The 25,793-nt window shown below is 39.5% G+C and overlaps 1 protein-coding gene across 3 annotated transcripts in view; it reads left to right on the top strand.

The window, feature by feature from the left end:
* The window catches only part of LOC127413305 (sorting nexin-25-like), a 149,729-nt gene extending 124,175 nt beyond the window's left edge, over window positions 1-25,554 (top strand). The window contains exons 17-19 of one of the 3 annotated variants that reach the window (XR_007892568.1): window positions 3,028-3,222; window positions 7,969-8,069; window positions 23,220-23,236. Coding sequence is in view for 2 of the 3 variants with exons in the window: in XM_051650321.1 (XP_051506281.1) it covers window positions 3,028-3,209; window positions 7,969-8,069; window positions 23,220-23,285 (349 nt within the window). In the remaining variant the exon portion in view is untranslated. Of the gene's footprint in view, window positions 1-3,027; window positions 3,223-7,968; window positions 8,070-23,219 lie in introns of all 3 variants that reach the window. The other 2 variants (XM_051650321.1, XM_051650322.1) reach the window with 2 other exon arrangements.
* The last annotated feature ends 239 nt before the right edge of the window (window positions 25,555-25,793 follow it).

Genomic DNA, 25,793 nt, shown 5'->3' with positions numbered 1-25,793 from the left:
GTGAAGTCTAAATTAGCAGGCTAATCATTATGGGTTTAGCCATGCCAAATGAAAACACACTGTAAGAGAAATCTTTAATACCATTTGTAGCTTCAGTTATAAAATCAGAAATGTGATATACAATTAAAAAGATATTTAATTGACACATTTTGACGGTTGATGTCATCATGAAATAGCATTCACAACAATTTTACTTCTGTAATGTGGCATATTTCCAAGAAAAACAGGATATTTAATGTGAAGATGTAAAATGGGACTTTATTTTATCCACTGGTAATTGATTTGATGGTGAAAAGTGTCTGTAAATGTTGGCTGGAGGGGTTGAGAAACACAAGGGCTATGACGTCAGCCATAAGGGAAAGTCATTTCAGCAGAGACGGAGCAAGGAATTAAATATCGATGATTGATTATGAAAGCATTTTTTTGCTTTGGAATAAAACACCAGTGCATCAGGCACAATAAGATGGAACTTGAATGAAGTAAATGGGTTCAGTTTTGATTTACTGTTGACTTTAAGACTACATACATCAACTAGTGATATTGTTGGATTTCTTATCGAGCTCCGAATAGAATAAGTGAAGTAAGTTCTTTCATCCAGTGGAAATACTTAGTTGTCTGAGGAGCAGAGGATTTTGACAAGGTCTTGACTTTCAGCACAACACGAGTAATTCAAGAAGGACAGTTTAGAAGCAGAACTGTCTGGATCTAGATTTATTTTCATGCTGTAAATCACACTGACATGTATGATTTATAACAGTCATAATGTCGAGGGAAGATTTCCTTAGGTAAAATAGGCAGAGACACAGTGTGTGTGTGTGTGTGTGTGAATCAGTGGTCTGAAAAGGTATCATTTGTGGAGGAGACAGCTCATTTGTTAGTAGGAGATTGTGACAGGTTTAAAATGGAGGACACACACACAGTCACTTCACAGTCCTTATACCGTGTGTCCACCAAAGTATTTTTGCCAGCTGAAATGCCAGGCACTATTCTCAAAATGCCCAGCTGGGAGCGCTTAAGACTGTTTTGGAGATGCAGCGTTTTCTTCAGCTGAGATGCTTTGGTTGCTATGACACGGAATATCTGCGGAAGTAATGTGTTGCAAGTATTTAATTTCACAGATAGTTTGTGTTATCAACAAGTACTCAATGTAAAAATGTTGGCACAAGGAAGAGTACTTGCTCTGGCCCTTGCTCTGGATGAAGGGAAGGCTGAAGCATTATTTTTCATATTAATATTGTGGTAGTCTGGGAATGTCATCTGGTACAGACATGGATACTCAGAGATCAGCAAACTTCTCCTCCACTGATGTTCAGTTGTTGTAGAAGTAAGATGTTATGGTTGGTCAATGTGATATTTGTCCCGCCCCTCTTCCACTCTGATTGGATGGCTGGGTAAAAAGTGACAGTGATGAGCACTGCGTTAGACCCAAAGTTGAACATTTTTCAACTCTCGGCGACCAGAAAAAAATGGCAAGCATGCAGCTCTCAACGTGGAATAGACACTCAGCGCCTCGTCACACTGCTGGCTTTTATAAATACACGGTGCTCCCATTGCAAACAATTGAAAAAATACGCTGGCCTCAGGAAAAATGCTTTGGTGGACACACGGCCTTAGGGTATTTAGTTTTGTAATAGGCAATTATGTGCTTGTGTCATAGTTCACTGTGGTAGAACAGTTGAGAGGAATTATTTGCTTCCCATAGACACTTCAAACATGTTTCACATGGAAAAGGGAGACTGTCTCTTTAAGTTAGTGGTTCTAAATTTTTTGGTTCACACCCCCCTTTGGAAAAAAAAAAAACTTTTGCAGACAAATCTCATTTGCCTCCGCATCTGAGATCATCAACCCGTGCATCTTATCACGTGGCTTGTTGAGCACGTTACCGTGGAGAATAGCGTGAAGCCTCCACACGCGCTGCATCTCTGTGGTAACACAACTCACCACATGCCCCACCGAGAGCGAACCCATTATAGCGACCTCAAGATTGAGGGATGTGAGTATCGTGATTGTGGCTGTCCAAGCTCCAAAAGCACACATCAAAGCACCTTAAAGTCATCCATAACCCTCGTGCCTTCGATCTAAATTCTTCTGAAGCCATATGATAGTGTTGTGAGAGAAACAGACTAAAAATGAAGAGTTAATTCACCTCTTCACCCATTTTAAACTGAACTACGAGCGCACCTGACACCATGAATGCTTTTGGCTGTTGAGAGCTGCGTGCACAGGATGCGATGTGGTGCCGGGCAAACGTTAAAACAAGGCAGGAGAAAAGGCAAAAGAAAATAACTTGTGCACATTGTTTCTTGTGTTCATTGTCAGTATTTTTGTTGAATGTGTGAAAGTGAACGAGATTTGAGCATGGGCCAGTCTTCCGTGCAGAAAACACACAGACAAATGTCAGAAAATGTTTCGCTAGTCAGCACAGCACATTACTAAAAAATGTCTAATTTAATTGCTACTACGTGCCTTAAATGAAACTCTGAGTATCTTTAAAAGATTTGGGAAAAAGATAAGACAATTATTTTGTCCTCAAAAGCGCTCGTTGTATCAATGTAGAATATTGTGAATGCCACTCTGATTCCAGATGGACTGATAAAAAGTCCAGTGTGCTTTAACCTATGGAAGTTCCAGCAAACCAGACAATCAGATTAGGACTGACTAACTGGAAAGTTTTGTCCAGTTTTGCGTGCAACATGGGCGTGTGATCTGAGGCCGAGACTAAGATCTGTACTACATTTTCATCCCGTTGAATATCCCTTTTCACTTTGAAACACGTGAAATTATGGAGGAAAAATGGGTTGCAAAGGTCTCTCAGTAAAATGCACTCTGATATCTCAAGTTAAATGATAATATGGTTTAGGGTTACCTAACCCTATGTTTATATATTTATACCTTCAGTAAGGGAACAGGGTTGACATCTGAAGCTTAGGGAAAAAAAATAAACAAGACAGAATAGTACAGTATGTTAATGTGGAACAATGATAGTAACAGGGTTGACCATAACATATAATGTATACATCTCTGCAGGCAAATCAGAGACACTGTAAACTGGATTTTCAGTGAGCAGATGTTGGTTTACTACATTAATATATTCCGGGACACATTTTGGCCCAACGGGAAACTGGCACCTTATAACAAAACACGCTCAGAGAGTGAACGCAGAGAAACCAAGGAGAGGGCACAACAGAAGCTTCTAGATAATATTCCAGGTGAGTGAGTCAGGTGAGTGAGATCTTAATCACTGATGTGGATATAAATGTGGTCAACTTTAAGAGATGGATAGACGGGCTCCAACGTGAAATCACTTCAGGTCAGGAATTTTACATCGCACTCTGGTTTAGGAGAATCACGTGTGAAATGTGTGATACATTAAAATAGACATTTTAAGAAGTGAAAAGTGTATATGATGTCGTATCTTAATGTTACACTTGACAAGCTCCAGACACGCACAATTAACAGAGACGAGACCACGCCCATCTGATCTGAAATCACACTGTGCACATTTTCATTCATAAAGTTTACACTTTAGAAATATTGGCTGCAGTTGCGAGGCCAGAAATTTGAAAGTGAATGGACCTTGATGAAATAGGGCGGACCTCAATGCCTACTCTCAAATTACATCATTAATATTGTGAAGAGTATCTCTTTTCTCCAGCCTATTTGAAGCTTAGTTAAATGTGATTTATTATCAGCTAACAGTTTCATGAAAACATCAAAATACATTCACCAATAAAATAACCAATGAACAGAATAAGAACAATAAACAAAGATGTGTGTGTTGGGAAAATCTGTACATTGTGACAAGCAGCAGACTAACATCAGGCTCCTGTGTGCCACAGCCATGTTGCTGAGAGAGAGAAAGACCAGTAGAACAGTACTAGTAGCCTATCGATTGGCTGTCACAGTTAGGCTATGTATGGGTCGCCTAATGAAGCGAATCAAAGACACGTTTTCCAGACTACTTGTTTAATGTTCTTATTCCGTTCATGTTATTTTATTTGTGAATGTATTTTTATGTTTTCATGAAACTGTTAGCTGATAATAAATCACATTTAACTAATCTTAACTGTCAATTTATTTTTAACCCATAAACTAGGTATTGTAAAATACTGCTTCAAATAGGCTGGAGAAAAGAGATACTCTTCACAATATAAATGATGTAATTTGAGAGTAGGCATTGAGGTCCGCCCTATTTCATCAAGGTCCTGAAATGTGCAATAGTGAGACAGACCCAAATGCAGAGGAATGGTTCAAAGGATTTATTTACAATAAATGTGAGCAGTCACTGTGTATGTCGAGGAATAGATTTGTGGAATCCTATGTTGAAGCTTAGTGAGGTGCAGAACGACGCCCAGCAGGGTAGGGCATTCTAGATCCCAACACGTGGGCAAAGACGAGGTATCCTCCGTGGAAACCCAGCTGATACGAACTGGAAGGCAACCACACACCCGACACGCGGACAACCAACAGATACACGAGACTAGACCAGCTAGGCAGAGAGAGTGAGGTTAGTTACTTCACAACAAACAACAATCTAGCAAGACATTCAGTCAACACTGAACTGCATTTAACATTCATTCAAAACAGTCCAGCCAAGGACATGACATATGAGCATGGCTGGGAAGTAACGGGATACATGTAATGGGATTACGTATTTAAAATCAAAATATAAGTAACTGTATTCCACTACAGTTACAATTGAAATCATTGGTAATTAGAATACAGTTACATTCAAAAAGTATTTTGATTACTGAAGAGATTACTTTGCATTTTATTGTCATTTGTTTCATTTAATATTTAGTCCTTTCAGATGGAAAACATTTATACATATAAATGATGTGATTCAAAGTGCATTTGAACAGCGGTGAAACACTTTCTTATGATGTGTTACATTCATACGAGCAGACAGAGAAGTACGTTTGAAGTAAGTTTGGAGCAGAAGAAATAGAAATAAACCTTGTGTAAATTGTCAGCTTTACGCTAAGATAAAATGCTATTTCTAGCCATTTTACATGCACATGTTACCAGGCACGATCATATTTTTTTAATCAAGAAAATTCACATTAGATCACAAAGTTTTCTTTCTCTACTAATAACTTTGATATTAGGGCAGAATTTTTTTTCTGCTTTTCTGTAAAAATATCTACAAATCTTTAAAACAAGATCAATTTGATTGATCTTGTTTTAGAAACAACACTGCATAAGATATTTAGGTTTTTCAGAGAATGTATTTTTAACGTGTATTTTGTCTTACTGTACTGGCAGAGTTTTTATAGTCAAAACAAGTGAAAAAATCTACCAGTGCTGAAGAAGTAATCCAAAGTATTTAGAATACATTACTGACCTTGAGTAATCTAACGGAATATGTTACAAATTACATTTTACAGCATGTATTCTGTAATCTGTAGTGGAATACATTTCAGAAAGTAACACTCCCAACCCTGCATATGAGGGGATTAATATAGGCATGAACAAACAAGGGGCAGGTGCTGCTCGCAGCTGAAAGTTGGCATGATCAGCGTTCCCATGGAAAAAATCAGGCTTCCCAGATTCCACGCTGATTCCGCGTGCCAGCAGCACCTGAAACACATGAGGGCAAAAACGTCAACACACTTGGAACAAAACAAACAGAACATGAAGCATGAGTGTCTGGATCCCGACACAGACCAAAACCAAACCAGACAGGAAGTCAGGAAACACAAGACAGACAGGGAACAATGATGCCTGTGATGTGACATCACCAGACAGCACGCGGCGGTAACTTGCACACGGCGGTCACTAACAATTGGACCTGTGCGCTCACACAAAGAATGTACACGAAACACGAGACAGACAGGGGATGATGATCAGTCCCGTCAGACAGAAACCCAACCTGACAAGGTGACAGGACTGTGACAGGTCCACTCACTTTAAAATTTCTGGCCTTGCCACTGACACACACACACTTAGTTACAGTATATGTAGTTGTTCAACTGCACAATGTTGATTTGACAATGCTGACAATGTATTTGCTGTACAATAATATATGTTCTTTTTTTGCAATATTCCTATGGTTGTAATATTGCAGAATATAAACCATGATTGTTTTTCTTTCAGACTAATTCAATTTGTAAGTAATATGAGTATCAACTTATTTTAAGTACTGTAAACCCTTACAGTTAAGATAAAGATTTACTGTATATCTATTGTACATGTGTAGTACCACAACTCTTTCCAGTTAAAATGCTGCTATAGAAGCCTTTATTGAGTGTGAAAACATGTAGGTAAGCCTATGCCAGTTTTCAAGTTCATAATGTATAGATAAGTGTGCTGTAAATTTACTGAAAATCTATTGAACTCAATATGGGTCATTTTTGACCCAAACATCACAGGTGTTATTATTTTTAAACATAACAGAAGGGTTCAAGTAAATCTACTTCATCAGGTAGACAAAAATTGTTTATTTGCTCACGTCACACAAGCAATCAAACTAATATTAGACACTCTGAGTTGGAGCATTTAAGAAAAATAGACACATAGCCTAATGTTGTGGTGACAATTAACAGAAAAAAGATTAGAAAGATGAACATTATTTGACATTAAAAAAAATAGCTTTGCCTATTTGACCCACAGTCCGCACGTGCCTATTGATTCCCGACCCGCACAGGCACCGTAAATGACAATGTAAATACTTTTAAAGCTGTTACATAAAATATTAGCGGTTTACCTGTTGGGTACCCGTGGGTACCCGCCCACATGCAGGACTCTGGTACATGCATCACATGAGATTTATGTAATTTTTGTCATGAAAATTCCCACCACAATGTCATTTCCAGCACAGCTCAAAGTCTGTATTGAGTTTAATAGCATTCTGTGCTGGATTATTTCATAACTAACATTTTATGTATATTCCGTGTTCATTTCAACAATAAGCTCAACTGACAGCATAATACTGATTACCAATATTGGTAAATTGGTAAAATATATGGTAAAAGGTTTCCAGTTTAGTTTTAATGTGACCTTCATTGAACACAAAGAAAAAAAGTTGAAATGAATCTGTTCATTTAATAAAAGTTATCCCCTGGGACATGAAATTGCCCGAAGTTGAAGAAACACCCAGCTTAACTGTCTGTGTGTGTAAATGTGAATAATACCTCAAATCATGCGGCTTGTTGAAGAGAGGTGTGTCAGTACTTTTCTAAGCAATATAATTTTCGCCTGGTGGACGATAAAACAGCCAAAAAACTCACCAAAACTTGAGGGTGGACTCTTGACTTGGGCCAATAAACTACCCATTAGAACCACACAAAACATCTAGCAACCACATAGCAACCCCCTGGCAACCACCCAATGAACCCTAGCATTGTGACAGGGAGCTTTGCACAGGCAAGCACCACTGACATTTTCTTCTGATATATAAATTTACAGTACTACCTATTAACCATTTGCAAATATCACATTTTTATATATAAAATTTGCTTTAATTGCAGCTTTATTTTAAAAGAAGATAATAAAGTACTGTGCTAATTCAGAGGTTTGTATACGTGCAATAAACTGTAAAGCAGTTAATGTGTAAAAGGCTCCATGGCTGCCTGCATGGGGCTTTTTAATTAGAGCTGGACACTTAAAACACACACACACACACACACACTCCAGTGAGCATATCCAGAGAGCAATTACATTTGTGTGAGCTCACAGAGCTCTAGATAATACAGTTCCACTCCAGAGCTCTTAGAAGCACACACTAAAACAGCAGGCGCTCTGAAACAAGGCAGAACGCTCCATTTAACACAATGAAAGCTGCTTTTTGATGTTTTGTCACTCAAATGCAAGTTTGTCACTTTTAATTGATGGATTCAATCTTAAATGTCCAAAAAAAAAAGAAAAAAAAAGCTTGTTAATACTGTCATACTCTGAGTGGTGGTACGTATTGAATTGATGCTGGGTGTTTTAGTGTAAAGTTTTACTGCCACAGTCTTCATTATTCAGATGCACTTCAGAATCTGGTGGGGCAGCAGAATGCGAGATACGGGATCATCAAAATCTTCAATGCACTTCAGGAGGCCAGTGCTAACAGACATCTCCTCTATGTAAGTCACAATATCTGTCATCACAAACACTGTTTCCTGTGATGGGGAGTAGTTAACGCTACTTAACTACATTTTTCTGTAGCATGACAGTAGCTCAGCTATTTTCACAATAGTTTAGCTTCAAGTGACAAGCTACATTTTCCAATGCTGTAGCATCACAAAATGCTACATTGGTCACATTGTATTGTGAATACAGGAATGGAGCCGAGGGAGTAATCAAACACACCCACCTAAACCGTCCTCTCTCTCTCTCTCTCTTATGAAGCACTGGGAAAACCAAATCATTTAAGTGAATAGGTTCTTTTGAATGGTTCATGTAAATAAACCGGTTAAATAAACGATTCCCTTACTCCGATTTATTTTAGTGAGTCAGTTCTTTTGGACGGGTAACATAAATGAACTAGTTCACACAAATGATTCACCGATTCACTTGAGTCCTTCGCAGCCATAAAGGAACTTTGAGTCAATTGCTGCTGTTTGTTACTATATTTCAACTCAGTTATAAACAAAATACTGTTTTCTAGATTTATTAATGTATAATAAGTACAAATCTATGTTCAATTTAATGTTGTCAAGATACTGGTTTAACACTTACGAAAATTAACCATGGTTTTACCCTAGTAATATTTTATTAGCCATGATTGTAGTAACCATGACTGTTGTAACCATTTTTTTTTTCTGTAATTCATGGTTTTGATTACAATTAATAAAAAAATTCATCAATAATCAAAACTGTAGTATTTTTATAGTATTCAAGGTTTTACCATAGTAATATTGGTTAATTAACAAATACCATTAAACTATCGTTACTGTTGTAAAACCATGGTTAATTTTCACAAGAGAATGTCACCCTAATTAAAAATAACTAACAGGTTATATTAATAAATTCTGCAATCAGAACTTCATATTGCAGAATTAAATAATATCATCTGACTGTATATATCTAAAATATGTTCTGCTTTTAATAGCTTTAATGTAGTTAGCTACTTTTTGTTAGTAGCTTGAGCGGGGGCAGGACATCATATAGGCACATATACGAGCATACTGTATATGGCCTGCCCTGTGAATGCACACAATAATTGACAGGCAGAAGTCTTCTGATTTGCACAGAAGGAATAATAATGAGACAGCGGGTAGGGAGACGTTGGTGTTATATTATTATATTTTCTTTTGGCTCTTGCTTCTCAATGCATTGGTCTCCTCTTGCACTCTCTCTGTATTTCATTGGCTGTTGCTCATTATCGGTCTCTCACTCGTAGAGACAGTGCACACACCTGATGATAAGATGGCTTCAATATCAAGCTGGTTTGAAATCTGTCATAGGGTCTGCGACTAGTCGCTGCATGTCGGAGAAGTGCACACACTACACAACCATTGGTTGTGGGATCTGGGGCTTCTCGTCGCTGACTCAAAACATCAAACAAGATGAGCTTGAGTCCTGTAGTTTGTACTAGGCTTTAGGTGTGAGAAAAGATTGCATGTTTCGACAATCCGCTGCAGCCATGTGGGCCAGCAACATTGCCTCTGTAAGGGATTAAATTATAGGTTATATTGTAAACCATTAATACTTGTAATTAAATGATTGACCTTTTTGCATGGACACATCACAAAGCAATGCACCAATTCATGTGGGCAGTCTGTCTGCACATACATATCGCAAAGCAATGCCATCTTTTCACACCGGCAGTCTGTTTGCACAGACACATCATAGGCAGCAATTCTTCCCCTCTAATGGGTTATCTGTTTGCACAGACATATTGTTTACATTTTCATGCATTGCCCTTGTTAAGAATAGTCTGTCCACACAGACAAGTAGCTCATACTTTCAGCCATTGCCCCTTTAAGCGTAGTCTGTTTATCCAGGTACTGACCAGTAGAGTACTCCTGGGAAAAACTAAGGTTTCAGCTGGAAGAGGTGTTAGTAAGTCCAGCAGAAGGTGCTCACCCTGCGGTCTGTGTGGGTCTTAACGCCCCAGTGTAGTGACAGGGACACTATACTGTAAAAAGGCACAGTCCTTCGGATGAGACGTTAAACCGAGGTCCTGACTCTCTGTGGTCACTAAGAATCCCAGGGCAATTCTCATAAAGAGTAGGGGTGTAACTCTAGTGTGCTAGCCAAATTACCCCCATTGGCCCTTATCAATCATGGCCTCCTAATAATTCCCATCCCTGAATTGGCTATATAAATGTACTATCTCCTCTCCACCAACAGCTGGTGTGTGGTGAGTGTACTGCTGCACTATGGCTGTCGTTGCATCATCCAGGTGGATTCTGCACACTGGTGGTGGGTGAGGAGAGGCCACTGTTTAGTATGTAAAGCGCTTTGAGTGTAGTGTCAGAAAAGCCGCTTTTTTGCAAGGGTCATCACTTGACACAATCTCATTGTTCGCTTCCATTTTCAAAGTTATTGTATGTTTTTAGCTAAATCAATCTCCAGAAATCATAGGTATGGGGAATTCCACAAAAGCTAGTCTACCCTTCTGCAAGGCATGGCACAGTTACATGCATATTTTTCAAGGGTAGTATGTATTATTAGGTTAATAATATTAACTTTCTTAAATCACCCAAAGTGATTGGTAGACAGGAAACTGGTATTTGTCACAAGTTCATTATAGACAGACAGCAGGAAATAATAGGTTTCTGTTTAATACATATAGCTAAATAGAAAATAGTCAAGTGCGCCTCTATTAGGATGTGAGAGTCATGAGTGGGGCCACTTGGCAACAATGTCGAGGACCTTGCACTAGGCATCAAAAACAACTTTTGCCTTGATCCTGTGGAACTAAATGCATTTGACAAACACGTCTTCATCCTTTGTTGGTGCAATGATATGAGTGTGTGTCTCGTCTACGGAATCAACTACAGTGGTGGCCAAAAATATTGGCACCCTTGGTAAATATGAGCAAAGAAGGCTGTGAAAAAAAAAACTGCATTGTTTATCCTTTTGATCTTTAATTAAAAAAATACACAAAATCTAACTTTAATTGAAGTTAACCAATTTAAAGAGGAGAAATATCTCATTATTAAAAAAATATTTTTCTCCAAAACATGTTGGCCACAATTATTGGCACCCCTAGAAATTCTTGTGAGTAAAATATATCTGAAGTGTATTCCCATTCATAATTTACATTTTTTAGTGCACCTGGGTGACTAGGTACATGAAATTATTCAGCCATGACTTCCTGTTTCACAAGGGTATAAATATGAGGTAACACACAGGCCAAATTCCCTTAATCATCAATCACAGTGGGTTATACTAAAGAATATAGTTCTGATGTGCGGCAAAAGGTTGTTGAGCTTTACAAAAAGGGAAGTGGCTATAAGAAAATAGCTAAAGCATTGAAAATGCCCATTTCCACCATCAGGACAATAATTAAAAAGTTCCAATAAACTGGAGATCTTAAGAATTGACCTGGAAAAGGATGTGTGTCTATATTGTCTCCACACACAGTGAGGAGGATGGTTCAAGTGGCCAAAGAGTCTCTAAGGATCACAGCTGGATAATTGCAAAAATTAGTTGGGTCTTGGGGTCAGAAAGTCTCAAATAAAATATCAGACATCACCTACATCACCACTAGTTGTTTGGGAGGGTTTCAAGAAAAAAAGCCTCTGCTCTCATCCAACAACAAACTCAAGCATCTTCAGTTTGCCAGACACTACTGGAACTTCAAATGGGACCGGATTCTATGGTCAGATGAAACAAAAAGAGAGTTTTTTGGCAGCGAATACAAGAGATGGGTTTTGCACACACAGAGATAAGAAGTACCCAATGCCCACGGTTAAATATGGTGGTGGATCTTAATGTTGTGGGGCTGTTTTTCTGCCAGAGGTCTTGGACATCTTGTTCGGATACATGGCATCATGGACTCTATCAAATACCAACAGATAAAAAAATCTAAACCTGGCTGCCTCTGCCAGAAAGCTAACAATGGGTCCTGGTTGGATCTTCCAGCAGGACAATGATCCAAAACAAACATAAAAATCAACACAAAAATTGTTCACTGACCACAAAATCAAGGTTCTGCCATGGCTATGCCAGTCCCCTGGCCTGAACCCCATAGAAAATTTGTGGGGTGAACTGAAGAGGAGAGTCCAACAACATGGACCTCTGAATTTAATTGTTTCAATTGTTTTACTTCAATTAAAGGTTAGAGTTTTGTGAAAGATCAAAAGGATAAACAATGCAGATTTTTTTTTTCATAGCTTTTCTTTGCTCATACCAAGGGTGCCAATAATTTTGGCCACCACTGTACACAGTGTAGCCCAGTGATGGCCATGAATGTCACATGAAAACATGCACTATGAATTGGCAGACGATGTGTGTCAAGTCAAGTCATTTTTATTTGTATAGTGCCTTTCACAGCACACATCGTTTCAAAGCAGCTTTACAGAAAATCATGCATTGACAGAAAATGAAACTGTAATATCTATAAAGTCTTAGAGTTATCATTGTGTTGTTTGATAAAATATGATTGTGAATTGTGTTTAAAAATAGGCAATTAAATAATAATTGTATTTAGAAACCCAGTGAGCAAGCCGAAGGCGACTGTGCCAAGGAACACAAGACTCCATAAGATATTGGTTAATGGTGAAAAATAACCTTGGGAGAAACCACTGTGGGGGCCAGTTCTCCTCTGTCTAAACAACGTGAATATGCCAATATTAGTTATTTATGTGCTGTGCATGCCATGATTTTAAATGATTAAACAAAGATTTTGTATGAACTGTAAGATTAATGGCTAATGTCTTTGAAGTTCATCCTGGATTAACTGTAGAAGTTCACATAGATGCAGTTGTCCTTGTTAGTTGGCTGATGAAGGGTTTTGTTGGCAATTAATTGATAGTCTATGTATTCCAATTTAAGAGTGTAGTCCATCATTAAACCGAGGTGATGCAGGCAGAGATCAGTGAGGTGCATTGCACTTACTGGAAGTTAAAGGTCTATCCTAAGTAAAAGGTTCAGGCAATGGCATATGACGTATCCCATGTCTTATGGTTGGAGCTAGCATCAGGTCATCCTCTGAAGTCCATCGTAATAGACTGAAGTGATGTTTGGCTGGCACCGGCTGCATTTAGTCGTCATCACTCAGAGACACGTAGCAGTGGAGTCCAACACGAAGCAGGAATGGAGCTGGATCCAGCCTGTTCTGGTGACCTCAGGATAGGAGTCCCGAGGTTGAGACAGGGATAGAATAATATTAGCATAGATGCCATTCAATTTATTGCAGAGTTTTAGACCATGATCAGTGTGGTCTGGATAGGGCATTCATAGTTTGAATTAGGTGTGGTCTGGATAGGGCATTCATAGTTTGATAAATAATTCTGCTGATGGATGACAAAAATTCCCAATTCATCTGTGCTACGCAGTTACATTTATCTCCGGTGTAATTGGGTTGTTTTGATTTGTGGGAGAGGTAATTGCATCCCTAAGTTTACAGTAATGAAACACCCACGCGATTCAGGCGAATGGTCAATGTCAATATAATAATATTAAAGTATATAAATACATTGACTTAATTGCAATACCTTTTGAAAGATCAATGTCATAATAATATTCTAATACTTTTACTCCATTGCGGCGTGTACTGATGACAGCAGCCATGCTTTGGATCGTTTGTGATTCACTCTTAGGGATTTAGGAGTCTTCAGGAGTCCTTCTAAGTTGTTGTAGGTTTAGGAGCTACAGAATTGTTTGCTAATATTAAATCTTAGAGTGGTTAAAAAAATGAGTTTTAATGACTTCAGCCTAAGTGTATGTAAACTTCTGACTTCAACTGCACTTTTAGTGTTAAAATGCTCCATGAATAACCCTTAAATGAAAAATGTAGGGGTAACATGCCCCTAATTATTAAGATGAGTTAGGAGCTTCTTTTTGCCTTAAGATTTTTTTGTGAATACGGGCCCTGGTTTGTTGTTTTGAGTTGAATTAAATTGGTTTTATTCTTCTTCTGGGGGGTATAGGTTGTATATAAGGTTCTAATGTCCTTTTGGGGTAAGCTCCTCTCCCCTGCTGTCATCGTCTTCTGGCAGAATCTGACAGTTCAAGTGGACGGGGCTTGTGCCAAAGGAAATTATTATTTTAGTTTTAGTGATGTCAAAAGTACCTGTACTTTACTGATACTGAAATAAAAAAAGATGTAACGATACCAGTGTTTGTGCAGTGTACCGAGCACCGGCTTAATTCGGTCCCAGCATGCTGTCTGACTGATACACGACTTCTACCAAATGCTCACACGCTTATTTGAGCATGTGCTCTGTTACTCCTTTTACATAGAAATGCACAATTAATCAAATTAAAATCGTGATATGTCCTAGTGTGATTATTAAACCGTGAAAGGCTGCAATCTTAGTCTGTATGAGCTGTGTGCTTTAAATGAATACACTAGAAACTCCACAGACATTGAGAATCATTTGCGCTGTATGTGATGACAAAGCAGAGCACTAATCCACTGTGGAGCGTACAGTACATGTAAACGATATATTTTTATAATTAAATCACAACGTGCACTTTAATGATCACACTGGGCATTGTAGCAAACTGTTAATACGGAGAAGTGAAGCTTAGTTCAAAACAAATGTCAAAATAAAAGCTCACATCAAAATAAAAGCACAATTCAAAATAAAAGCACAATTCAAAATAAAAGCTAGATGCCTGAAATTGAAGAATTTGCGACAGAAATATATTACACCTGTAGTAAAATGTAATATTCACTGTAGTTATATTAATATTATTAATAATAATACAAATTAAGCAATATATCACAAGCAAGTGTGCTGTTGTACTGAATAAAAGTTTGTTAAAAAATTAATTGATATGTTGGAAAGTAGTTGCTCTATTTTCATTTGTTAAACGTTTTAAGAATGAATTTGATTAGACATCAGTTTGATGATGAAATCAAATTAAACTTTAAAACATGGAATTCTGAAGAAAAAAAAGGAAAACAGGATTTGGGAAAAATTAGACTGCAACAGATTTCACCATGGCCCTACTTGATACAAACTTAATTGAGAAACACTTGAAGGAAACATGCGTTTCTTTTAATTTATTGTTTACATTGAAATGTAACTTTAAATAGGCTAAAGGAGTGTGTTCAATAGCACATTAACATATAAGCATGTATTTGCTCTAGTATCGAAATTGGTATCGAGAACTAGGGCTGGGTATTGCCTAGCACTTCACAATACGTATTTCAGTATACATGTCATGATTCGATATATTGTGATACATCACAATATCATAATTTGATTTGATTACAGTATTCAATTAAAATATCACAAAATATCAATATTTGATTGTATCGACACAGCCCTATCGAGAACCATGAAATTTCACTGGTATCGGAACAGACTACTGAAATTTTGGTACTGTGACAACACTATTCAGTTCATTCACATTAATTCTTATTCTCTAAGTCTTAATGGTAGAAGTGGAAAAACAGCTGCACACACGCTTTGGGAATCATGAAATTTAAGCAATGTTATAAAATACTCAGAAGTCATGAATATTGGGAAACATGCTACAGTAACTTCAAGAGAAAATGTAGCATATTAATACACTGTGGTTGGTAAACACAATATCCCCTGAGTAATGTTTGATTCATTAAAGCATGATGGCCAATATGAGCTTCAACAACCCTACCAGAAAAAAAAAAAAAAAAAAAAACAAGCATTAAAGCAAGGAAAGAATTTAGAAAAACAGTTAACAGTTAAAAATCCATCTGGAGACTGATGTCCTGCCGCTGCTGTCCTGCTGCTGACTGATTGAACCACCATAGCTGCTCCAGCTGACACGCAACACATTAGCCGTGCCTTCTCAGTGCTCACAGACATGACATAAACACGCAAGTATGAATGGCATAAGCCTGTGATTTCATGCCAAATCTGACCCGACAGCTTAAAATAAAATCTTAATTGTATGCTTACCAAAGTGAGACAAAGATGGGTTTGAATAAATTTTTTATGCACTTCCTCAATAATGGACTTTTGTTTATTGTAACGAAATAATTATTACATAGTGCAGCTTTAACTACTTTAAGTTGTAAGTAGATTTTAACTTGGGAAGCTACAGTTTCAAAGTAGGTTCCACAACACTGTCTGTTTCCCTCTTGCAAAAGTTGGCAAGTATTTTTCCTTGAAGGGTTTTTTTTTATTTTTCTTTATTTTTTTTTTATTCTGTAATTAGTTACTCATCCTTGTGTTGTTCCAAACTCAAGAGGGTGCTAAATATAAGTGAATGTTCATGCAGGTTTTTTTTCACATAACAAAAGCATACAGTAACCATGTGCTTTCATTTGGGATGGAAATCGTAAGGAACAATTCCGATTCCTTAACGGTTCCAGTAATGACTCCAGTAACGATTCCAGTAACGATTCTTTTATGTGGAAATAAGAGATGCAATTTTTATTGCATTTATTGCACTCTGCAGTCTGTTGACAAATGATGAGATCATTACAAGTTTCTAAAGAGCAGATATAACAAATCAGAAATACATTTAAAATAATTTTGTAAAAGGTGTGTTTGTCCTGGCCTACATTTGTTTCCTCATTCCATATCATGTTTCACTCGATAATATGTCATCTTATGGACTGGGCTGGCACTGGTCAAATTGGTGCCCTGTGAAGTTTTCCGCGATCGTATGACAGGTGTGGGTGGGGGGTGCGCGAGGCGGTCGTCTGGTGGGAAGAGTGTTCCACAACTGCTATCGGGTCCTTCAATACGTATATCATGCAAGGAAGGGCTGCCACTGGACGTGGCCCCCACATTATTTATCACAATAAAATGTGATGTGAATGTCTTCATGTTTACTTTTTCTTTCTTTCATGTTGAAGTTAGATTTATCCTTGATAACAGCCCTTGATATTCCTCAAACATTTGTTCCTAACCTCTAAGCATTAACCCTTTATACTAATTTTTGTTTGGTCAAAATATTAATAACTTCAGTCTTGACCAACACATATTGTCACGGATCCTTCTGACCCACCTACCAATTTCACTCAACCCTCTCAATCAACCCCTCTATATAAACCTCACTCCCCTTCCATTTTGTGTCTGGTATCAACTTCGTGTACAGACTCACTTACCTATATCTCCAGCGTTAAATACCATAAAGATTCCTCTCCTCTCCAGCGAATCTTCTACTCCAAATGTTTCCTCTCCAGCGACTCCAGTGTCCATCTTCTCAAAGCAAGCTTCGTTGTTGCAAACCCTCCACCTCAAGGAAAGTCACCATCTCTATCAGTATTAGTCTTCATCACGTAAACTATCACCACTGCAACCCAGTACTGTCACGCCATCACTTACCTGCTGTCTTTGTTTGTGTGTCAATAAACACCTTCTTGGGTACAAACATCATCCTCGAGTCTGAGTATATGTTACAGAAGACCAGACCAACAAGAATCATGAACCCAGCAGGTCCAGATCCCATCCAGGAGCTGGTTGACACACTACGGCGTGCACTCACTCAACCCGCTAATCCCTCGTCTTCACCTGCTCCCAGCACTTCCGTAATTTCTTCACCGGTCTACTCCGCCAGTCCCGTGGTCAATCCAGCGCCCTTCTCAGGATCGGAGGGGGACTGCGGTGGTTTCCTACTCCAATGTTCGCTCGCCCTTGAGATGCAGCCGCATCGATTCCCCACTGAGCGGTCGAAGGTGGCCTACATCACCTCCTTGCTGTCTGGAAGAGCAATTCAATGAGCCAGTTCACTCTGGGAACAGAAAAGTCCAGTAATACAGTCTCTTGATAGCTTCATTCAGCACTTTAAGGAGGTGTTTGGAAGTTCTGAGGGTGACGCATCAGCTGCTGAACAGCTTCTCAAACTTCGTCAAGGTCAGTCCTCTGTTAATGACTATGCTCTAAAGTTCCACATTCTGGCAGCGTTTAGTGGCTGGAATGAGTCCGCTCTACTGACCACTTATCTCCATGGACTCGATCCCAAGCTGCGGCTGCATCTCTTATCATACGACAATACCATGGGGCTGCAGCGCATTCTTCATCAGAGTAGCCAACCGGATGAAGAGCTGCCTCAACGAATTACCCACCTTGCAGTCCCCGCCTTTTCCTTCACTGAGGTCCCCTCTGCACTCTCCAGAACCTAGCAGCGAGCCCATGCAGATGGATGCTTTTCGTCTTTCCACTGTAGAGCGCCAACGCCAGCTGAGCCAGGGTCTGTGCCTGTACTGTGGTGGTAAGGGACACATAATCTCTGCATGTCCCACTCGACCTCCCCGTCCTCAGGTGAGCCACCTGACCACAACTATGATCAGTACTTCTCCTTTAGTAACCTGTGTAATGCTTACAACTCCTGATATCTCTCTTTCAGTACCCGCACTACTCGACTCAAAAATGACCCTGCGAACACAAGCTTCAAATCCACTCCTGCGTGGGTCCTGTAAAACTCCAAGTGGGATGGCTGCATAACGAAGACATCACCCTACTGGTTCTGGAGAATTCCACCACAGACATCGTATTAGGGCGTCCCTGGCTTATACAACATTCTCCAGTCATCTCCTGGGTTTCTGGTGACCTCCTGAAATGGGGGCCTCAGTGTTTCCCTGCCTGCTTCCCAAACTGACTCACTCAAAGACCCTGCATGCCCATCAGAAACTCTTCCCCTCTCAATGTCAACACCACCACCATTGAGAGCCCTGCCAGTACAACCCCTCTGGAGATCCCTTCCTGTTATTCACACTTCCAGGACATCTTCTGTCCTTTACGTGCCTCCCAACTACCACCTCATCGACCATGGGATTGTGCAATAGACCTCCTCCCTGGTGAGCCAGTGCCCCATGGCAAAGTGTACCCACTTTCCATTCCTGAGCAGAAGGCCATGGAGGATTATATCAAGGAGGCTCTCAGCCAAGGTTTCATCCGAACCTCCACTTCCCCTGCTGGTTCGAGTTTCTTCTTTGTGGCTAAGAAGGACGGAGGCCTATGCCCTTGTATTGATTACTGCTCCCTCAACAGGATTACGGTTAAGTTCCGGTATCCACTTCCCCTCATCCCAGCTGCCTTGGAACTGTTGAGAGGAGCCACTGTTTTCACCAAGCTGGACCTTCGCAGTGCTTAAAACCTCATTCAAATATAGAGGGGAGATGAGTGAAAGACAGCCTTCATGACTCCTACAGGCCACTACGAGTCTGGTCAATGCCCCCTCCGTGTACCAAGGCTTCATAAATGAGGTGTTCCGTGAGTATCTCCAACGATTCGTCCTCGTCTACATTGATGACATTCTGGTGTACTCTCAGAACATGACCAACCATCGTCATCATGTAGCGCTCGTGTTGGAAAAGCTGAGGGAATACCACCTGTACCTCGAGACTGAGAAGTGTTCTTTCCACCAGAAATCCCTCCAGTTCCTTGGCTACATCATCAGCTCAGAAGCCATTCGGATGGACGAGGGGAAGGTAACAGCAGTTCCTAGGATTTGCCAACTTCTACTGCCGCTTCATCATGAACTACAGTACTCTCATATCCCCGCTGACCTCTCTTCTCCGATCCAAACCCAAATCTCTCTCCTGGACCTCCAAAGCTTCACACGCCTTCCAACTCCTGAAGGATGCCTTCACCTCTGCTCCACTCCTTGTACACCCTGATCCGAATAAACCATTTATCGTTAAGGTAGACGCCTCCACCAACAGCGTAGGAGCAGTCTTGTCTCAGCAGCAGGGGAAACCACCACTACTTCATCCATGTGCCTTCTTCTCCAGGAAACTCTCCCTGACGGAGCAGAACTATGACATCGGGAACCGAGAGCTGTTGGCGATTAAACTGGCCTTGAGGAGTGGCGGCATTGGCTGGAGGGAGCGCAACAACCATTCCTGGTGCTCACAGACCACAAGAACTTCGAGTATCTCAGAGAGGCTCGTCGCTTAAACCCCCACCAGGCGAGATGGGCCCTCTTCTTCACTCGCTTTAAATTTACCATCTCCTATCGTCCAGGTGACAAGAACTGCAAGGCAGATGCCCTTTCCTGCCTTTTGCTCCAGAGGAAGGCTCAGAGGAACCGCATACCATTTTACCCCCACATGTCATAGTAAGTCCCATTCAATGGTCCCTGGACGATAGCATCCGCGAAGCCTCCGCCACTGAACCAGCTCCGTCGGGATGCCCTACCAACAAGACCTATGTACCCTTCTCTCAACGTCTCACACTCATTGACTCCATACACTCCTCCTTGGGCACTGGCCACCCTGGGACCAATAGGACCCTCTTGCTTATCCAGGACCGGTTCTGGTGGCCCCACATGGTTCGAGATGTCAGAAGGTTTGTCCAAGGATGCCCAGAATGTGCTATATCCAGAACACCATGACAACTACCGGCTGGCAAACTCCTTCCGTTGCCCATTGCTCGCCGACCCTGGTCACATCTAGGGGTTGACTATATCACTGATCTTCCTCCCTCTGAGGGTTATACCTGCGTGCTGGTAGCTATAGACTGTTTCTCCAAAGCCTGCAAACTGATCCCCCTCAAGGGTCTGCCCACCGCTCTGGAGACCGCAGAGTACCTCTTCGACCATGTGTTTCGGAACTATGGGATCCCTGAAGAGATCGTTTCCGACTGTGGTCCCCAATTCATCTCCAGAGTCTGGAGAGCCGCCTTCTCTCTCTTGGGAATGTCCATCAGCCTCTCATCTGGTTACCACCCACAGAGTAATGGGCAGACAGAGAGGAAGATTCAGGAGGTAATCCGTTTCCTTAGAACCTTCTGTCATCGCCGCCAGAACTGCTGGAGTCGCTTTCTGTCCTGGGACGAGTATGCACAGAACTCCCTTCATCAACCCTCCACCAACCTCACACCCTTCCAGTGCATACTCGGTTACCAACCGCCTCTCTTCCCCTGGTCTGGCGAACCATCTGACGTCCCAGCAGTTGACCATTGGTTCAGAGAAAGCGAGAGGGTCTGGGACTTAGCTCACCACCACCTGCAACGGGCGGTGCGCTGCCAGAGATTCCACGCCAATGCCCGAAGATCTTCTCCTCCCACCTACCAACCTGGGCAGAAGGTGTGGCTCTCCACAAGGGACATCAGGCTGCATCTCCCCTGCAAAAAGCTAAGTCCCCGTTACATTGGTCCCTTCACAATCACCAGACAGATCAACCCAGTCACTTACCAGCTCCAACTCTCTCCCCAATAAAGCATACATCCCACCTTCCACGTCTCGCTATTAAAACCTTACCACCCCTCTCTCTCTCCTCACTCCCCAGAACCTGATCCTGTTGACGACCCCCCCAGCCGCTTGTCTTGGAAGTCGGACCGATCTACGCAGTGTGAGACATTCTGGACTCCTGACGCCACAGGGGTCGTCTCGAATACTTCATAGATTGGGAAGGTTATGGTCCAGAAGAGAGATCTTGGATTCCTTGAGACAACATCCTGGACCCAACCCTACAATCCAACTTCCACGACGCACATCCTGATCGTCCAGCTCCACGTGGACGGGGTCAGCCACGGCATCGGGAAGCACGTCCCTCTGGAGCGGTCCGTGGGGGGGGGGGATGTCACAGATCCTTCTGACCCACCTACAAATTTCACTCAACCCTCTCACTCTCCTGAGTACTGATCACCTACACCTGCCTCCAATCATTGCATCAATCAACCCCTCTATATAATCCTCACTCCCCTTCCATTCTGTGTCTGGTCTTAACTTCGTGTACAGACTCACTTACCTGTATCTCCAGCTTTAAACACCATAAAGATTCCTCTCCAGCAACTCCAGCACAGTGTTACATATGACCACCAGGTGATGGCACCAAGTACATGACACAGACTCGATGACTCAAATGGCACAGAATGAAACTCATTCTGTGATATCTCATTACTAAAATCATGTCAGCATGCTATGCAAACCTTTAGTCATTGTTGTGTTTGCATGTGTAATTAGTTCTTATGTACAATTGTGTTTTATTTGTTTGGAGAGGTTTTTGGACACTTGGAGACGTTTTTGGACACTGTGATATATTATTTTTGTAATGCAATAACTTTGGATTGCTTTGTTGTATCAACACAAAAAGAATTCTCCAATACAGTTGACATGATTGGGAACAAAACAAAAGCTTGTTTTTTCTGAAAAAAAAAAAAAAAAAGGTTTTCTGAGCCACCTTATTTCCACCCAGAGATATATAACGTCAAATCAGAAAAATAAGAAATAAAGAGCCAAACATTTATTTTATTTATTTTTTTCAGCAGTTTCTTAGGCTGAGAGTCTCAGAATGTATCATCATTTATTTCATTAAAAAATTTGAAAAGTTTTCTTTAGGATGATACCAAACACTTGACCCTCCTTTTGTTTTTGCCGAGTTATAAGCCTTTAATATTGGGTATTGCACTTAAACAGGAAATCTTTAAAAACTTTTTCAGAGCTTAAAGGGTTAAACATCAGTATTTAATTCAGCCCGAACCGCCTAGCATACAGACTTTATTCAAATTATGTTTTGAAGATTTCAGTCTCAGATGGGCTGAGGTGTGATATTTTTATATCCTATAAACTTTATACCTATTAAAGCATTAAAGATTGAAGATTAAAAATATGCCATTGACTTAAAATTTAATGTTAAGTGAAATTTAATTGATGCTGATGACATAATTGTAAGATTTGCATACTGAACTGCAATTGGTCTTCTTACATTGATTCGCATAGTGAATTGGGATTGATTTAATATTCCTTGCATGTGTTTTACCATTTACTGTATTGTTGTGTTGCGTCGCATTAAAAGCAAATCACTCCCATTATAATCAATGGAAGTCTACACTTGATGCATCAGTCACATTGCGCGACAGTGGATGGATACTAACTGTACATACTTGTTTTGATTATTGGGGGGTTACCTATCCACTCCCCCATGCCCCCTGGAATCTACACCCCAGGACATGACTACAGCGAAGCTGCTCTGATGTAGCATTTCATTGACACATAATCTAAGCCTAACTTTAACACTGCTGTTTCCTTCAGGAAATGCAGTTATGTTGTGTATACAGTTAATTGTTTTAAAAGTTACTGCTTTTAACAATTTATGTTATGATCCTGTAAAGGTTTTCAAGATTGTTCCATTCAAATGTTATACTGTAGCACCCTCTAATGGTGGATTGGAGAAGATGGAGACAATGTGTATATATATATTGATATCCTTTTCTGTTTTATTTCTTTTCCAGATCATGTTGGAGATGCTTCTTAAAGAACTGTACCCTGAGCTGAGCGTAGAGGCCATACAAGCCTGAATAACATCACACACAACAAAAAATGTCTCATTTCTCTCTAACATGCTGGAAGGATTTTTCTGTTGTTTTATTACTGAAACTCTTGACTCTGTAGTGCTGGATCTAGGAAGCATCAAGACTTCAGAAACAACATGAGTATGTTTGTGTTTTAATCTGTTCTTGTGTTTTTCTCTTGTGGGATTGGATGAACAGGCCAACTTACTGCCAGCTGCCATGTTCTGATTCTTTTTCTCTTATTTTCTTTCTTCTGGAGGATTTGTTTGGCTTGGTGTGCTCTATAATGTGAAGAACAGTGGAATGAGTGTTATATATCTGTAAAAAGAATCTCCTTATTGTGATCACTATGAAGGCTTTTAATCGTGCAATATGTCATGTACAGTTATTGTGACGGTTTTGTTTGTGATATTATTATTATTATTATTATTATTATAGATTTTTATTTTTACCAAAAATAGACTAGAGCATTTATAAGCAATAAATCGCAAAATACGATGTGTCACATGTCATGTCTTCAATTTACAGACAGTACAAGTGTGAAATATTTAAATTGGTAAAATAATAATAATAATAAAAATGTTAAATCCCCTTTTTCCACAGAATGTGGTCTTTACCTTCAAAATGAAAATATTTGAAAACATATCTGTAATTAAATATTAAATTCATTTAGAAAATAGTGATTTTTTTGTTTTTGTTTTTTTTTTTGTTGATTTTTTAGGACCATTAAGATTTGTATGCATTGTGACATTTTCACAACAATGAAAGGTATAGTTCACCCATAAATGAAAATTCTCTCATCATTTACTCACCCTTATGCCATCACAGATGTGTATGACTTTCATCTGAAGAACACAAGAGAAGATTTTTAGAATATTTCAGCTCTGTAAGTCCATACAATGCAAGTGAACTGTGTTCTAAACTTTGAAGCTATAAAAAGTGCATAAATAATAATCCATAAGACTCCAGTGGTTTAATCCATTTCTTCTAAAGTGATCAAATCGGTTTTGGGTGAGAACAGACTAAAATATTGCAAATGTATTTTGACATATTTTTTTATCATAAATATTGACATCAGCAGTCTCCTTGGTGATCATGATTTTAAGCTCGATTACACTTCCTATAGCGGCATCTATCGCTCTGCGCATACATCAAGCACTAGAATTGTAATCAAGCTTGAAAGCGCAATCATGCCTAGATACTGCAATGACAAGATGCTCAGTGAAAAAGAAGTTACATTTTGGTCTGTTTTCAACTAAAACCGATTGGATTGCTTCAGAAGACATTGATTAATCCACTGGAGTCTTATGGATTACTTTCATGCTGCCTTTATGTGCTTTTTGGAGCTGCAAAGTTTTGGTCAACATTCACTTGCATTGTATGGACCTACAATGTTTTTTTTTTTCTACATTTTCCTTTGGGTGAACTATCCCTTTAATCACATTACACGTTTCTCATTACTATATTATAGTATGCATGTAAATGCAATGTGTAATATAGAAGTATACATATGTATACTTATAATTGTACTTCAAATATATAGAATAGCATTGCATTAGATAACAAAAATATAAAAACAACTGGCATCTGCAAACAAATGATGCTAGAGCTTCACTTTGCTTTTTATTTTTCACTTCATTTTACATTTATCATATGATGCAATATTAAATTATTCACACATTTTTAAGTGTGCCTAAAGTATCCAAATACTTTGTGCTTTATTATACTTTTTTCTTTTCTTTTTTTCTTTTTTTGCATTACTTTACAAAGAATGTTTTTTCATATCACATTAAGATACAAATGGTAACAATTCAACAAAACAACATGTAATAAAATGCAACAAAACCTCTCAATGGTCATAAGAAAGGCCTCATTTTCTTTATGTATAATGCATTTTTTTATATTGATTTTGGGATGAGATAGGACCCAGACACTTTTTGATAGGGAAGATTTTGTGATATTTACCCAAGGGAAGGGAAGGTGATATGTTCAATTTTTTTATAATGAAGGCAAACACAAAAATAGTAAATTTACAATGACATGAAATATTCATCAGCATTAGGACAGGGATTATAATTATACAACACCTTAATGTAAAGTCTTGTTGTGTCCTGATTTTGAGTTCAGTTTAACAGACAGACTGTATCCAGCATGGCTCCTGAACTTTACTGATGAGAATTGCTGTTTTTGTTTAAATCCTTTCATATACAATGTCCATTTGCAGCTCTTTGTACATCACTTTGTATATCTCGGCAGCCTGACAAAAACAGAAAGAGAGAGAGAACACAAACTTAACAAATAGACCTTAGTTAGGATAGACGTCATTTAGAATTTTTGACGTAGATGTAAACGATGCCATGAGTATGGGTCGATCACATCAAACACCTTTTTGCGTCCGTAATATGGAATACATTGTGTAAAGCTGTTTAAAGTTTTAGATCACATCGAATTTTCACAACTCGTGTTTTCTGGAATTTTGTATCTACAAAAATTTATTTTAAAAGATATATTTCC

This window comes from Myxocyprinus asiaticus, chromosome 22, assembly GCF_019703515.2.
Source record: "Myxocyprinus asiaticus isolate MX2 ecotype Aquarium Trade chromosome 22, UBuf_Myxa_2, whole genome shotgun sequence".
NCBI lineage: Eukaryota > Metazoa > Chordata > Actinopteri > Cypriniformes > Catostomidae > Myxocyprinus > Myxocyprinus asiaticus.
The sequence above is the reverse complement of the archived record's forward strand: the minus strand, read 5'-3'. Positions and strand labels throughout refer to the sequence as shown.